The 15,649-nt window shown below is 54.5% G+C and overlaps 3 protein-coding genes across 3 annotated transcripts in view; 2 read left to right on the forward strand and 1 right to left on the reverse strand.

The window, feature by feature from the left end:
- MONBRDRAFT_23681 (uncharacterized protein) overlaps positions 1-554 on the forward strand; it is a gene marked incomplete at both ends in the record, with an annotated part of 1,371 nt that extends 817 nt beyond the window's left edge. Inside the window, one exon of the mRNA XM_001743734.1 lies at positions 236-554. Coding sequence (XP_001743786.1) covers positions 236-554 — 319 coding nt within the window. The remainder of the gene's footprint in view (positions 1-235) is intronic.
- Positions 555-1,227: 673 nt separating this feature from the next.
- MONBRDRAFT_31582 (uncharacterized protein) lies at positions 1,228-4,076 on the reverse strand (the record flags this gene model as incomplete). Its single annotated transcript, XM_001743981.1, has 12 exons — positions 1,228-1,329; positions 1,408-1,548; positions 1,571-1,706; positions 1,864-1,947; positions 2,093-2,184; positions 2,284-2,348; positions 2,436-2,501; positions 2,607-2,667; positions 2,749-2,914; positions 3,059-3,234; positions 3,317-3,524; positions 3,934-4,076. 12 exons carry the CDS (start codon positions 4,074-4,076, stop codon positions 1,228-1,230), a joined length of 1,440 nt encoding a protein of 479 aa, XP_001744033.1.
- A 622-nt stretch (positions 4,077-4,698) lies between these two features.
- On the forward strand, positions 4,699-14,654 carry MONBRDRAFT_31583 (uncharacterized protein). The gene is made up of 33 exons (XM_001743735.1): positions 4,699-4,904; positions 5,030-5,137; positions 5,280-5,890; positions 5,981-6,040; positions 6,154-6,201; positions 6,298-6,396; positions 6,508-6,594; positions 6,711-6,748; positions 6,830-6,885; positions 7,012-7,078; positions 7,197-7,353; positions 7,437-7,538; positions 7,660-7,744; positions 7,855-7,920; positions 8,026-8,140; positions 8,305-8,424; positions 8,642-8,693; positions 8,798-8,981; positions 9,125-9,279; positions 9,462-9,697; positions 9,822-10,020; positions 10,058-10,321; positions 10,401-10,540; positions 10,692-10,776; positions 10,903-11,691; positions 11,861-12,043; positions 13,139-13,278; positions 13,366-13,453; positions 13,544-13,678; positions 13,800-13,877; positions 13,953-14,140; positions 14,201-14,345; positions 14,443-14,654. Exons 1-33 carry the CDS (start codon positions 4,721-4,723, stop codon positions 14,500-14,502), a joined length of 5,124 nt encoding a protein of 1,707 aa, XP_001743787.1. The 5' UTR covers positions 4,699-4,720; the 3' UTR covers positions 14,503-14,654.
- The last annotated feature ends 995 nt before the right edge of the window (positions 14,655-15,649 follow it).

The following is a 15,649-nucleotide window of genomic DNA, read 5'->3' on the forward strand; positions in this document are numbered from 1 at the left end:
AGGTTTCCCCCCCCCCCCCCCCCCCCCCCCATCCTACGCACCCTGGTTGTTGTGGCATCGATTGACTGATTTCCCCGACTTGACTGTACTGTGACACCCACGCATCACCACAGCTACGATCGTCGTGACGACCGCGGGTACGATGCCGCCCCATTGCTTCCTTTTCAGTACAAACTCAATCTCCTGTTCCATCGTGTGTTCGTTGGCATTGTCTTATTTGCCGTCTGTCCCGCAGCTACCGTCCACGCTACGATGACTACGACCGCCGCCCCCGCTACGACGATCGCCCCCGCTACGATGACTACGATCGCCGCCCCCGCTATGATGATCGCCCCCGCTACGACGACCGTCCTCGCTATGAGGACCGCCCTCGCTACGACGATCGCCCCCGCTATGAGGACCGCCCCCGTTACGATGACCGTCCCCGCTATGATGAACGTGCCGACGATCGGGCACCACGTGGTGGGGATCGCTCTCCGCGCGGTGATGACCGCGCTCCTCCTGCACGCGACCACGGCAGCCCCTCGAGGGACTACCCACGCGATGATCGGTGAGCATCGCACGGCCCCTACTTTGACATGGCGCATAGTTTGCCTCCTACCCCACATTTTTGCGCTGATGCAATTGCTTGCCTACACCTCACATTGAATCTTATTGAATCTTGCTCGCGCCATTTGGGCTCAACAGGAGGGCGGCCCCATCCGACGATCGCGAAGGTACGGCAGAATTTGCGTCCTGAACTTGAGTGGCTCATGCTCACCTACACCACCCAGTCACGTTGCCTCATTCCATGTTGCTTGATTGCGTTTTATGTGCTCATCCAGATCGCCGATGAGTTTGTTGTGTGACAATCTCCCATCATCAACCTCGTGAGTCCCAATTTTCTTCCTTTCTTCTTCCATGCCTTCTTTTGCCCCGAACACGCTCGCACCAATTGACAGTCGCAGGCTGAAAGTTTTTTGTCGTCTTCCAGTTCTGTACCACCCATGCTCAATCGTGTCTCGTGCGAACGGTGAGGTGGGTCGATTGACACAACGAGATTGCTACAAGCCTTATTTTTGGACATACATCACTTTTGAAGACACAACAAACATAAAAGAAAAGCGAGACAAGGAAAAAAAATGAAAGGAAAACATGGAGGTGCGCCATCGCGAAAGAACAAAGCTGAGCACCCCAGCCCATGAAACATCACGGCAAGCCGAGCACAATGCGGCCCTGCGTGCACTCCTAGTCGTTCAAAATCTTGGTATAACGAAAGTCGGTACTGGTTTCGATGGGCTTTTTGCTCACCATGATAAAGGTGTATGAGCCTGAGAGAAGGAAAATAGCCTGTGTACATGGCGAGGCAGGTGAGGACAAGGGAAGAAAGGCTAGCACCTGGAGAAAAAGAGCGGGGAGGGCACGTACCAGGATTAGAAGCTGATAGCTGGCTGACAACTCTCCGGCATAAGCCTGAGCAATGCCGGCCATGGCTGACTGAAAAAACTTGAAGACGGCAAAAGCCGATGCGCTCTCGTCGGTGTATCGCTGACCAAGCTCCGAATACAGCTGCAAGCAAGTAGCACCACACCAAGAAGGCGGGGTGAGACGTGAGTGAGTGCGAGTTGGTGATGGTGAACCATCCAGCTTTCTGATCACCAAAAGGTGAGCCGCCTTCCTGTAGTATACTGGTCAGAGGCTGGCAGTGGTAATGTTCACACTGACCGCTGTGTTGACCGATGAGTCACCAAAACCGAGAAGGAAGGAGCCCAGTAGCGCAAGCTCCAGGCTGTGGCGGCCCTCGATGAGAAGGATCAGTTCACCGTGGCCGGAGGGCCCTTTCGCGATTTTTGAGCGACAAAGCATCAAGACACACGGACACACCTCGGCGTCAGATAGTTGGAGATCAGGTTAAGGAAGACCAAAAAGCCTCCGGCCGCGTGCACAAAGAGGGTGACCATCATGACCCTGCGCCCACAACCCCGAGATTCCAACCATGGTTAGACACTGGTCCGAGCTGAACCAAGCGCAAGGACTAATGGAAGCGGAACGATGGAGCCTAAAGCACAGAAGGCGAGCCTGTCAAAAGGAGGAGTTGGAATTGGAAACTTACCAAGGTCGTCCGTAGGCGTCGGCCAGACGACCCATCGTCAAGCCTCCGAGAATCTCTGCCACGCCCACGGTAATGCCAGACAGTCCGATATCCTATGGGCATACCATTACAACGGGTTGAATCAATGTGTTGAGCACAAAACGCCTTGCCGAGCGGCCAGTTGAAGTTGAAAGAGCCAGTTTCACACCAACCTTGGGCTGAAATGCGTCACCAACCATGGTCGGGTATTTGGCCGACCAGAACGTCAAGACGAGACCTGCAAAACACACACACACATGAGTGGCCAAGTGGATGGTCAAGTCGGAACTAGCGGGCCATGCCATTGAAGAGTCGTCAGGCGCACCTGAATACATGATGGAGATGCTGAGCAGCAGCATGTCCTTGGTCAAGAGGAGGGCGATGGTGTTGGCTACCGACACGTTGAAACAAGTAGCAGCAGGGTAAGCCCCGGTGGTCGAGTGATAACGTGCACGGCTGTGAGCAGTGAATATGGTTTCTTATCACGGTCACGTACAGATTTCCTCACGAATGGAGCGCGGCTCGACGTCCTCTACACTCGTATAGTCCTCGGTGCGCTGTGTGCGGCAAAATCAAAGAGACATGAAAAATCGACACGTCTTCAAGCGGGACCACGCCTCTGCAGCCGAGCTCTGTACCTCGGGGCGGGAGCGACGGAGAAAGAAGAAAAGCACCACGCCTCCACAAGCAGCTCCAAAGAGGATTTGATAGAAGCGATGTGCCTCGTCCGCGCCAATGGTATCGCCCGACAAGAGAAAGTAGCCAATCAAGTTGCCGATGAGCAAGGAGCATTGCAAAAGGGCCCTATGCGAGAGGCAAATGGCCGGCACAAAGTGAAAGATCCAAGCCACAGGCACGTTATGATCCGTGTTCAGCCGGGGTGCTTGGGCTGAAGGCGCATTGTGAAGGGGTGTGCTGGGAGGAGGGAGGTGGGGGTTGCATTCATACCAGAAGATGCCAGACATCTGGCCTCGGTTTTCCTTGGTGGTGTTGAGGGTCAGGAAATTGCCTTGCGCCGTCCAAATGACGGCTGCCCCCATACCCACGAGCACACTGGCTGCCAAGATGCTCCAGCGCATGGGTTTGAGAAAAGCAGCGATGAAGAGCGCATACATGACGGATCCCTGTGGACGAATGCCGCCAGGTGTTGCAGGCAGTTAGAATGCACACAGACAACAGAGGGGCGCCCGGGATCGGGAAACGCACGAAAATCATGCTGGGACGTGGGCCAATCAGTGCCACAACGGAAGGAGAGATAAAATTGAAGAGACTAAACACCACATAGATGATGGCGAGACTCTGAAAGCCCAGGCTTGCTCCCAGGTGCTGATCCTTGAGGACGGTGGTCTGAAAGGATCCAGAAGTCTTTGTCATGGCGATTGGGGGCCCAGATCGTTGAAGACAAGAAAGGCGGCTAGTGAGAAACCAATTGACGAGCAGCACCACCTCAAAGAAAGATCAAAGTTGGTCAACAGCAAGTTGGGGCACGAGCCGGGCATGGGGAGTACCTGGAAGGCGGTAAACATGGCCATAAACGCCAGGCCATGCATGAGCACATTATATGTGCCGCGCTTGCAGCACGCCATCGTGCTGATGCGGCGTGGAAGCTTGCAGCGGGGAATGGTGCCTGCCCTCGCAAATGCACGCTCTGATTGGGACGCGGAATGCAGTTGAGGGTGCCCAGGAGCAAACAGCCAATATGAGCATCACGAATCGGAACGACAAATCTCGATCGTCATTGCAGGCATAGCATTGGATCACATGCCATCCACCAGCACTTGCACTCCATCCAATGCATACCTCTCTAGCAATCAATGACACACAGGTCTGTCTGTATCAGATCTGGGGACTCCTGCTGCTGCTGCTGCTGCTGCTGCTGTTGCGCCACCGCCGTTGCTCTTGACTGCAAGTAAGCCTGATCACAGAGAAGAGAGAGTGAGACACACACACACACACACACACACATTCACTCGAGAAAAAAAAGCTGACAACAAGCGTGTTGGAGTGTGTACCCACAAGCCGAGTTTTTAAACTCTGTGTTTATAAGAAAAATAAAATCGCGGCCAAAGCAGCTTGTCGGACGTTCAAAGCGAACATATCTTTCGCCTTTTACTGAAGATGCAAACAACAGCTGTGGTAGCTTCGGCTCTACAGATGCTTGCTTGAGATCCGTGGACGTCCGACGCGTAAGCATTATGCTTATTTTTGGAACCTTCAAGGTTACTTCTCTCTCTTTCTCTTATTAACTTGAACTGAAGACCTTTCACCAACATTGATCAAGCCACTGAGACGTGTGGTAAAGTTGGCTTGTTCAGTGCTTCGCCACATCAAAAGTGTGTCAAATGTCAGATGGTATCAGGGTGCCAGCAAAAAACTTAAAGAAAGCATTTGGTGGTCGGCTGTCAGCCTTTGGACATCCGGCGCCTGGTCATTGAGTGGTGGTGGTGGCGGGTGTGTTTGATCATATCTACCACGCCCAACGAGGGAGGCTTCACAGACGCAGACAGGTGGGGCTGATAGTGACTTTACTTGGGAGATGGTCGAGTCAGGGTCTTCTCATCATCTCACGTTCCAACCCACACTACCTTTTTTTTTTTTTTTCGTTTGAGGATGGCAGACGACTCGCCAGCACAGGACTGTCCCTCAAGCCCGCACGCGCACCCGGCCGTGTGCCGGGTATTTTGCACCATGGACACACACATGGACACGAGCGAAGATGGCGACCCTCCCATAACCCCTCCGCCTGACCTCAAGGATATCGCACCTTGGCGCACCGCTAGTGATGATGAAGCTGGTGCGAACCCACCGCACCGTTTGTGGCAGCTCGCGGCGTCTTCGATTCTTGTGGGCAGGATGCGCATTGGATCAGAGTTCTGTCTTGGCTTTGCGCTGACTCTTGCTCGCTCGTTCACGCACCAGATGAAACCCTGGGCTCGCTCTTTCCCAACTTCAAATACGGCGAGCGTCTTCGAGTCAGCGCGCTTCTCGACGAACGAGAACCCGAGCTCGGCGATATTGCCCGACCTGGTACACAAGCCCCTCCCCCGCGCTCCCCCACCATGCACACCTCGTTGCCGGCCCCAGCCGCGCCACGCTTAGCCTGCCAACATGCACGCCCTTCTATACTCACCCATCTGCTTGTGCCTGGCACCGGGGGCCCGTCGTGCAGGTGGCCGTCCCGCCTCCCCGCATCTTGTTGTTCAACAGCGAGATGATGAAGGCGAAGAGTTTGATCGCTCCATCATGACCCGCGCCCTCGAGGACAACAGCGACTCAGCCACAGTCACTGCACAAAAGGCAGCGGCCCTTCCCAAGGTAGCGCGACACATCAGCCTCAGACTACCCCCTGCCGTCATGACGTCAACACTTGAAACACACACCTCATTGCTGTTGCTCATCTCTTGTCCCTTTTGCACCTTGCCTGATCGCTCTCTCCCTCTCTCTCAACCTCCCTCTGTCTCTCTCAAACTCTCTCTCTCAAACCCTCTCCCTCAAACTCTGTCCTTCAAACTCTCTCTCTCAAACTCTCTCTCTCTCTCTCAAACTCTCTCTCTCTCTCTCAAACTCTCTCCCTCAAACTCTCTCCCTCAAACTCTCCCCCTCAAACTCTCCCCCTCAAACTCTCTCCTTCTCGCTCTCCTTCACATGTTTCTGACGCTTGGGACCTCATTGCTGCGTTTCTCTCAGCCACGTTGTCTCCTGGCTCATGAGCGAGCCGAACAACTTGCTTCGCGTGAAGCCGCTGAAGCCCTCCTGGAGTCGGAAGACTCAGTGCAACAGGTTGGCATACCTGACCCGCGACCTGACCCGCGTGCTCCATACCCTCTGCACATCATCACCATCTCATTGCCTCGCGCTCCCCTCGCTTAGACCAGCAACTACCAGAATGAACCCCCGAGCCACCGTGGAGGCCTGCCCTTGGCCTGTCTGGTTTGTGCGCCTCGCCTCTCTGCGCGCGTGCACTTTTCGGTCAGCCTTGCAGAGCCATACCGCCTTGCCCCTGATCACTCCTCCCCCCCTCCCCACCACATCTCGGCATTTAGGTGAACTGGGAGGACAACATCATCTGGGAACACCCCAATGGTCAACAGGTGTGCCAAGACGTCTCTTGTTTTTACACCAGCCTCATTCTCGCGTCAGTTGCCACCACCTACATGTTGCTCACCTCACACTTGTCCGCATCTTAGGCCAGCGGCGTGAACGCCAACGTACATGAAGTTTACACCGAAATCATGTCCTCCAACCGCGACATTAACCTTGCCGACGCCGAGGACCGCCAGAAGCGCGTATGTTCTGCTCTCTGCAACCTGTTCCAATGCGAGGCACTAACACATGACATGAGCCTCAAACCCCCTGCTCACTCGTTCCTGGACTCAACGCTGGCCCCCCAAATTTAGGATGAAGAACAACAAGAGCGTAACCGCCGCGAAAAAGAAGCAAGGTCCCGCAACCCGAAAGGGCCCACCAACGAAGGCGATACCAAGGTCAGCCAGTCCTTGGCTGCTCTTCTGCGTGACTCCCGCCAGCCCTAGACTCATTTCTCACTTCACTTGGCCGCTTCTTGTCGATACTTGACACCCATCCCCCCCTCTACCTGCAGGCGGAAAAGCGTCGTCGCAATAAATCTCCAAAAGTCAAGTGCGTTCCGGTGCTTCAAGGCCCGACTCACCGCCTTGTGTACCTCACTTTGTACAAACAATACTTGGCGTTGGTGTATAGAACCGTCAAAAAGCAAGAGCAGGAACGTTTGCAACTCAAATACGGCGTGGCAACTGGTGAGCACGCCACTGCAACACCGCGGCCTGGGCCTCGGAAATGGCTCTTGAGCGTTGCTTGGATCAGCTGTTCATGGCAACCCGGCATGCTGCCCCAACCCCAACCTCACACCCCTTGTGCCATAGATGCCAAGCACGTGGTGCCTATCATGGCCGTCAATAGCATGCCCAAGCCCGTGGTGGATGTTAGCACGTAAGACGCAACACCCATGCACATTCACAGTGCTGTGTCCGTGATCATGACATACAAGATCGTTGAGTGTGAATGCGTCTAATGCAAGCCTCATTGTCTCAACCCTACTGGGCTCTAGGGCGGTGAGCGAGCTACCTCCCATCAATGAACACCTCTGCTACGAGCGTTGGGAGAACAAGATTTACTGGACCAAGGATGATATTGAGTCCTCGTCGTCCGAGGAAGAGCCCGATGAAGAAGATGGCCAAGACGAGGATCACCTGGCCAAGCACAAGGTACTCCTTCGTCTGTAACTGCCCCTTCCCTCTTTCCAAAAAGCCTGCTCACATTCAACGCCGCTTTATCCAACTGCTCACAGAAACGTCACAGCAACCTCTACTTGGACCTGAATGACCCCCTCTTTGTGTCTGATTACGCCGTACGCGCCCCGACTTTTAAGCGTTACATGATCTTACACCAGGTACAGAACATCGACTTTTCGTGTGACAACAGAATCGTATTGCCAGGTGTCACTTTCTTTCTGCAGCCCTGTGCTGGATGGCTCATCGTGCACACACAACGCAACATTTTGCTCCTGTTAGGGCCGTGGTCGGCAATATGTGGCCGATTGGAAGCTGGAACGCATTGCCAAGGTCATGGCTGAGCGCGGCCCCTTCGCAGAGGCTGGTATGTCGCATGGCCACCGATTGTCTAATGCCTGCACCCCCTTTCGCTGAGCGCTTCAATTTCGCGCCGTATTATGCTGTCTGCGGCTCATGACCATGGCTCGTTATCAGCCAACCAAGCTATGGGCCTGCAGCGTTTTAACGTGTCCAATGACTTCTTTTATCAGCCGCGTGTTGGTACGACCTTGGACCTCAATTTGGGGCCCTGACTGTTTGCCCATGACTCGGCGTCCTCATGTGCTCCACCTGTACCTCATGGCATGGCTTCTGGCATCATCAAAGGCACGCAAACGGAGCAACGCCATGCTTGGCGGTCCATGTTGCAGTATCACGTTCGCCACCCGCGTCCGGCACGCCGTGTCTATCAAAAGTTCTTCCCATGGAAGCAGCCGTTCATGTCCGTCACGCTTCTCTGTCAACTACACACTCAACCCCTACCCCGAATTCCTTCAAACGCCAAGCTTGTGGACCATCGAACAAGAGAAGATGCAGGTGTTTGAGATCAATGTAGCTCATCGCTTTCTCTCTCTCTCTTTCTCTCTTTTAACCTTTCATCATTAGGAGCTTTCGACACTGGCATCGGCCGCTGCTCAAGCCAGAGAAGAAGCCCTGTGTGCTTGCCAACGGCAGTCAAGTCACAGCTCAGTTTGCGCCAGCCCTTGAGGAATTTCGTCGGGGCTCGTAAGTCAAAGGGGTGTGGTCGCAAGTACCCAGCGCTGTCTGATTGCCTCAATCATCTGACCATTACCTTGCTGCCCTCCCTGCCTTTGTGCTTGACGCTGTGCTTCTTGTGAAAAATGCATGAGACGCATGCGCTGGCTCTCGCCTGTGGCTCATACCTTCAGATTGCCCTCCTCCCCCTCACTCGCCCACAACCCTTGCGCGTGTGTTGCAACAGGAAACGTGCTTTTCATAAGACATGGGAAATCTCGGCTTTCTATGATCAGCTGGTCAGTTTCAACGCGCCCATTGGCCTGCGATCACCATCACCCTTCATCCCACGAGGCCCGCATCAGCCATGAAAAGAATATTGACTTGATCTTTTGCCATGTAGGTGGTGTTGGAATATGCGGAGGAATACCCTCCGCTGCTATGCCGCCCCAGCATGTGCTCAGAGCTGCGCTGCTACTATCGCAAGATCAAGGCCAACGATCGCACTCGACCCTCCATCGAGCTGGGCACCCTGGCCATTCTCAACACCAACGAGGAATCCCCCTTTCTCGGCACGCTGCCACCTGGTGCGTGTATACGTGGTGGGGATTGGTTCTGCAGCGAGGCTACCGACCTACTTACTATCTATCTTTGCTCTCCGCCTCTGACTTTCTCCCAAGAGCACTGATCTTGACTTGATGTAATTTCTTTTTGCTATGACTGTGCGCAGGCCATCCTGTGATGTCCATCGAGAATAACCTTTTTCGGGCCCCCATTTACGATCAGAAACTTGAGCAAACTGACTTTTTGCTGGTCAAGCGCAACGACCAATGGTTCATCCTACGTCTCAAAACCGCCTTTGTTGTGGGCCAAACACTTCCGAAGGTGGGCAAAGGGCGTGACCTCGCTTCACCCGACCCCGATTGCCGAAGGCTGGCTGGCATCATACTCCCGTCGCTCTTTTTTCCTTTTCGGTTTTTTTTTTTTTCTTTTCTTTTCTATTGTGACCGTCATTGTGGGCGCATGTGAAACTCATCTTGATATATTCTTACTCAAATATGCTCTAGCTGGAGGTCCCAGCCCCAAACAGCAAACGCGAGCAGGATTTGGAGAAGCGACATCTGGAAATGATTATCATTAATCTCTTCAACAACAAGATGACTGATCCACGGCGCTCTCCTAATGACCCTGTCTTGTTGCGCGTGGACGACGTGCGCCGCACCACCAACAGTACCGACTCGTCCATCCGCAAGGTTCTGAAAGAGTATGCCACCTTCAAGCGACATGCCGCATCAGACTTTAAGTACGCCTCAAAGCCCTTGCTTGCGCCGCACTACCCTTTATTTCGCTCCTCTCTTGGCTTCAGGCCCTTGACCCAGCACGGGTTGCCTCCTTTGATGATTGTGGATCCCATTCAATTCTTGTAGGGGTGCATGGGAATGGCGGTCTGTCGACAAAAAGAACAAGATTGGTCAGGAACTTCTTGAGGGCAAATTCTCGCCTGAGGATTTTTGCGCCTACGAGTCGATGAAGGCGGCAGAGCAACGCTTGGTAGACATGGGCTACCGTTTGGCCAACGACAAGAATCTTGAGGCTATCGATGAGACTGACCCAGGCACCAGCAAGGTCTGTATGCTCTTTGTTTTGCCTGGCGGTTTGGCAGGGCCGTCGTTTCTGGAGCGTTCTGTTGCTGACGCTGGGTCGTACCATGTGGGTGCAGGTGGACGAGCGGCGCTTGGCGCCGTGGCAAATCACCAAAAATTTTGTCGACTGCATCAAACGCAGTTGCTTGCTGGCCGTGACTGGTGCAGGTGATCCTACGGGCCATTCGCTCGGCTATTCTTTCTTGCGCTTGGCCAATAAACCTGCTGCCAATCGTCGCGATGATGAGATGCTGCCCGAGCTACCCGAGTCTCGCAACAAGCAGGTTGGTGCACTGCGCGACTTTCTCTCCTGCAAAACTGAAACGCTGGCCTGATGCTGCTTCTTCAAACCATGCTCTGCAGCTGGGCAAAATGAGCTCCAAGGATAAGGATTTGCGCAAGCTCAATTTGAAGGAGGCACGCGAACTTCTGCATCAAAAATACGGCCTTGGCATGGATTATTTGAATAGTCTGCCTCGTTGGCAGTGCATCTCGCTCGTGCGGTACGAATAGTGATGGGCCTTGCGTTGTTTGTGAGCTTGTTGATTGTTTGAAGACTGGTGGCATCTGAAAGCGTGCATGGGGAGGATCTGCGTGTGTATTCTGTTTTGTGCTGAAACTGGATGTGATGTGTTGCGATTGGGCGGCATTTAGCTACAAGGCCAATGAGGAAGCCGACGAGCAAGGCAAGACGCTCAACTACTCACGTGGAACCAAATCGTCGGCAGCGGAACACAAGGTGTGTGGGAGTGTGGGTGGTCGCGTCATCGTCAGAGTTTTGTGTTCATTGGCTGAATATCTCGCCTGTGCTGCGCCTTCTCACCGTGCACTGTGAACCTCTTGCGGTCTGTGCGTTTGCGTTTAGATGCGTTTTACCTCGGATTCCCAGCTAGTGTTTGACAATGAGCGAAAATCGCTGGAGAATGACGAAATCCTCAGCGAACCCGAGACATCGGACGGGGAGGATGGTGGTGCTGATGGCGACGACGACCTGTCCGATTTGGACGGAGAGGATGCTGGTGAGGACCGTGCTGAGGCCAAGGCCGCGCGTGAACTGCGTGCCATGATCTCGCAGGACCGCGAGCGTGCGCAGACGGCGTCGCAGGAGGATGCTGCAACGGTCAATGAGGTCGCATCCGGGGCTGCTGCGCCAGAGCGCCGCCCGCAGGCTTTTCACCTGAAAATCGTGCGCAAGGTGGGGAACCGCACGCACACCGCGTTGATCCAAGATCCCAAGGTGATCCAGGCCTACCTGCACCAGCGCCGTCACCCTCATACACCAAGCTTGCGCCGCCAGCAAACCAAGGGCTCCGGTGGCAACGGCCGTCGGACTGAGAGCGATGATGATAATGATGAGGATGATGATGACTACCAAGACGATGATGACGGGCGCAGCGTCGTCTCAACGGCCAGTCGTCGGTCGAAGAAAAGTACCAAGGGCCCCACACAACGCAAGGCGACCAGCCGCTCCAAAAAGCGGGGTGCCGATGGTGCTTCCTCCGTCGCTTCGAAGCGGAGTAATTTGCAAGCCGAGTCGCCGCCTGCCCCGCGCGAACTCAACGTCAACTCGGTCATAAATGTGGCATTGCAGAAGCTGGCCAACTACGACCAGTCCAAGACATTTCAGACGGATGCCACAGCACCCAGTGGAATGGTAAGCCTGTCGTCCCTTTTTCTCTTCTGTCCGGGTATTTTTGTTTGTTTTTATGGTTGTTGTTGTTGTTGTTGTTGTTGTTGTTGTTTTCAGCGGGGATGGACGGGGCAGCCATGGTTCGTATGCGCGTTCATGACCTCTGATTTGCGTGTGCGCGGTGTTTGTGTAGGCAATCATGGGCTTGCGGCGGCTCACGGAGCGGGCGCGGCGCTCTGAGTTTGAGACAGCTGGTGAGTTTGTCCAAGCTCTCCGTCAGCTTGTTGATCTCAAGGGTGACAGCAACCCCGCCATCCGTGCTCTTGGCAATCGGATGATCACCGTGGCAGAGGAGGAGTTTAAGAAACACAACGTGGTATAGCTTGAGTACATTTTTGATTCCATCTGTTGCGTCTGGATGCCTCGAGAATTGAGACTTTATCCATTCTGAGATGCTACTCCTTTTGGATCTAGAAGAGCTGTGTGTTGAGGGTGAGGTGCAAGTCACGAGTTGACGGTGGTTGTGCGGTGGTGACAAACGTAATTTCCCGCTGCTAGCCACATCAAGGGCCGCTTCGAGGAGCAGAACACATACCTGGACGAAGGGGCAGTCCGTGAACGTGCCGTGTTGGTGGTGCATCTGCTGGGAGCGTGTGACGGCACGCCTGGGAAGAGACCATTCCGTCGGGAAGAACTGTAAGCCATGAAGCAGTTCGTACAGTGGCCGCCCGACATACGTAAGGGTCGACGCCTCACTTTGAAACCCAAGCCGCCCCCGCGACGTTTCGACTTCCAAGTTTGGTTTTGTATGGTCGCACTGCCAAGTGACATCATGATATCAGCATCCAGGAGAAAGAGGTCCACGAAAGAATGCAAGTACTGCCGCACATTGCGCTCCGCCTTGCACAGCCAATCGGTCTCAAAATTGTGTGTGGAGATAGCGAAAAAAAGAAAAAAAACCAGAAAATTACACAAAAATTGTGCAAAAACACCGCGCCATTTATGAAACACCCCTCCAATCTCAACAAACGTTGATTTCGTCGTGGTTGCATCCAAAGAGAGAGAGAGAGAGAGACGGGCACGAGGTCAGTTGTCAAAGTCAAAAAAAAAAGGTCTGGTTCTGACGGCTTGGGCGGCGGTTCTGGGCATCCACCAAGATGACCGAGACCGCGGGTTGGATGGAAGCAAAGGGTGTGGAGGGAGACTGTGTCCATCCATGCTGCGGTGGAACGTGGGAGGTCGCGTATGTTGATACTTACGACCTTGGCTCATGACTGCTTGTCTTTCCAGCAGCCATACCACTGCAAACATGTATGCCACCTCGGCTCTCCGCATGCTGGCTCGGCCCACGGCCCCGCGCCTACTTGCTGCCCAGAACCTGGCTCGCTTCAAGGCAAGTTCCGCACAACTGAATTGCACCGTTTGACGACGTGTGTGGCACCGGCATCGCCTGACCATGGGTGGACTACAGGTGACGGTGGCCCACGTGAAGAAGCTGCGCGAGCAAACCGCTCTGCCCATGAAGCTGTGCCGCGAAGCTCTCGAGGCCAGCAACGACAACGTCGATGCAGCCCTGCAATGGCTGCAAGACAACGAAGAGGCCCGTGGCCAGTACGTGCTAGAACAGAACCCCTGAAATACACCGTGGAGAACGGTAGTTGATGATTTACGCCCGCCCGCCTTGACTGAACCTGACAGGCAAGCCCTAGGCAAGCTGGCAGGCCGCAGCACCGCACAGGGACGGTTGGCCATCGCCATCAACGAACAGGCTGCCGCTGTGCTGCAGGTAAGGGAATCCATGGCTCTCTCTGCACTTATATCTCCAATTCTGCAAAGCAGTCTCGACTCTGACGACCGCGATTGCGCCGACTACCAGCTGAACTGCGAGACTGACTTCGTGGCGCGCAACGAAGCCTTTGGTGAGACGAGCCGCCTGGGCGCCGAATCACTGGCTCAATGGCTAGCTCAAAACAAGGCCGAGGGCAACGATGCCCACCTTCTTTCTGCCGAGGCAAGCCAACCCGATCGCCCGTGGCATTCAGCCATTAACGTTTGCTCGGACCTTGACTGCTCTGACAACAGGCGTGATGTTCGCCACGATGCCAAGCTGACGTGTGGGTTTGCGTGTATAGGAGGTGGCCGCCGTGCCCGTGGCAGAGAGCGACACGCTCGCTGATCGTGTCAAGGCGCTGGTTGCTGCCGTGGGTGAGGTACGTCACGGCGTCATAGGAATGCATCAAGAGCTTCAAGACGACCCAAGCTAACCGCCCCGGTGATGCGTGTAGAACGTGGCCTTGGCACGTGGTGCTGGCTTTGTGAAGAGTGGCGCGACATTTGGTTCTTATGTGCACGACAACGGCAGCTATGCCGCCCTTGTCCTGGCCGAAACTTCAGGAGCTGACAGGCATGTTTCAGAGCAACACAACCCCTTGCTCGACACACGCGCCATGCTCGTTCACTTTCTCTCATCTCGGTGGGCCGCGCTGGCCACGGGCTTCTCACACCACACCCAACCTGCTCCTCTGTCCCGTAGCGCAACCTCGGAGGCCCTCAACAAGGTCGCACAACATGCGGCAGCCATTGACCCGACAGGCGATAGCGCTGCTGCCACCGTGGAAAATCTCTTGAGTGCTCCCTATGTTTTCAACTCGTCTCAGACTGTGGCTGAGTTTATCAAGGTATGTATCGGAATGCGGCGAAAAGGGCCAAACAGGACACACAGTCGGATTGAAAGCATGGTCGCTCTTACAGTGGTGTACCATCCTCTTGTTGTAGTCGGCCGCCAAGGACCAGACTGTGACGGTGCAAAACGTGCTGCGCTGGGAGCGTAGCTGAGGATGCAATCAGCACGCAGGCAAATAACAGCGTTTACAGATGCCTGTGTCAGTGACAGTTTCACGCAGGTTGAAAGAAGATGGAAACATTTGGCAACCAGGTTTGCGCAGATTGCGTCGGCCGGGCCACACAAAAAAATCAAGTAAAAAACTACAACGATCGAAAATGTACACGGGTGGAAATTGACATGCAATGTCTGGGGATCACGGGAAACTGGGATCTAAAAAGCCAACGAAAAAACAACAAGAACCCACGGGATCGCCTGGCCCACATTCCTGCACCGCACAAAAAGCCGGAGGGCGCGTGTGGCAGCCAAAAAACATAGGCTTGGGCCGATCAGGGATGCAAACAGGGAGGAGACGTGCTTGACTCGCCACGAAGTGAAGAAGATCGACTACATCAAGACCTATCCACTACGAATTCTCCAGTCCTTCCACGCTTTTGGCACCACCAGAAGTTGGCGCGTTGATCTTGCGCACATAGGTATCTGCCAGAGGAGTGTACGAGTCGTGAGGTAGCCGTGGGTGGCAGGTGGGGTCTCGAAGCGATGCGAGCGGCGGTGAGGTCACGCGCATTGCGGGTCTGCACATACTTGGGAAATAGCCGCGGTTTCCTTGCTGGTCCTCGCCCTCGTACCAATCCTCAGAATCATCAAAAACCCTGTCGAACATAAACACACAGACACACAAGAGCGACACGGGTCAGTGAGCAAGAGCGTCAGCGTTGAGCAGCGTCTACAGGGCATGGGGCTCAGGATGACCAAGGTACAGACCGCAGAATTTCTCCAGGTCCAAACTGCAAATCTTGAGGATCATCACTGCAACCAGGGCGTGGGTGGTGAGGTGTGTTGATCAAAGCGGTGTAGGCCGAGGTTATGGCAGCCTGGCTGAGCTCGGACCTTTTGTATTCGTAGAGGGACATGTAGAGCGTGTATTTGGCTTCGGCTTTCTCGCCCTTGGCGGCAGCCTCACGCTCCTTTTGAGCTTCAAGAATGCCATCGAGCTCTGCGCCTGAACAAACAAAACAGATCCAGCCCCGAGGACCAGGGCAAAGCAGTCAGAAGCAGTGTGGGTACGACACTTGGTTGGACCCAGAGCATCGGATTGCAACTCAGCTGACACAGGGAGGAGGAGAAGCTAGGGGTGCA

This window comes from Monosiga brevicollis, genomic scaffold (assembly GCF_000002865.3).
Source record: "Monosiga brevicollis MX1 MONBRscaffold_4 genomic scaffold, whole genome shotgun sequence".
In the NCBI taxonomy this organism is placed as follows: domain Eukaryota; class Choanoflagellata; order Craspedida; family Salpingoecidae; genus Monosiga; species Monosiga brevicollis.

Bases quoted from the DNA above. Each gene is read 5' to 3' on its own strand.
- MONBRDRAFT_31583 (XM_001743735.1), top strand. From the start codon at position 4,721: ATGGCAGACGACTCGCCAGCACAGGACTGTCCCTCAAGCCCGCACGCG. The intron at 7,921-8,025 runs GTACGACCTTGG...GCATCATCAAAG, and splicing joins CTTTTATCAGCCGCGTGTTG to GCACGCAAACGGAGCAACGC. The intron at 9,698-9,821 runs GTACGCCTCAAA...CAATTCTTGTAG, and splicing joins CATGCCGCATCAGACTTTAA to GGGTGCATGGGAATGGCGGT.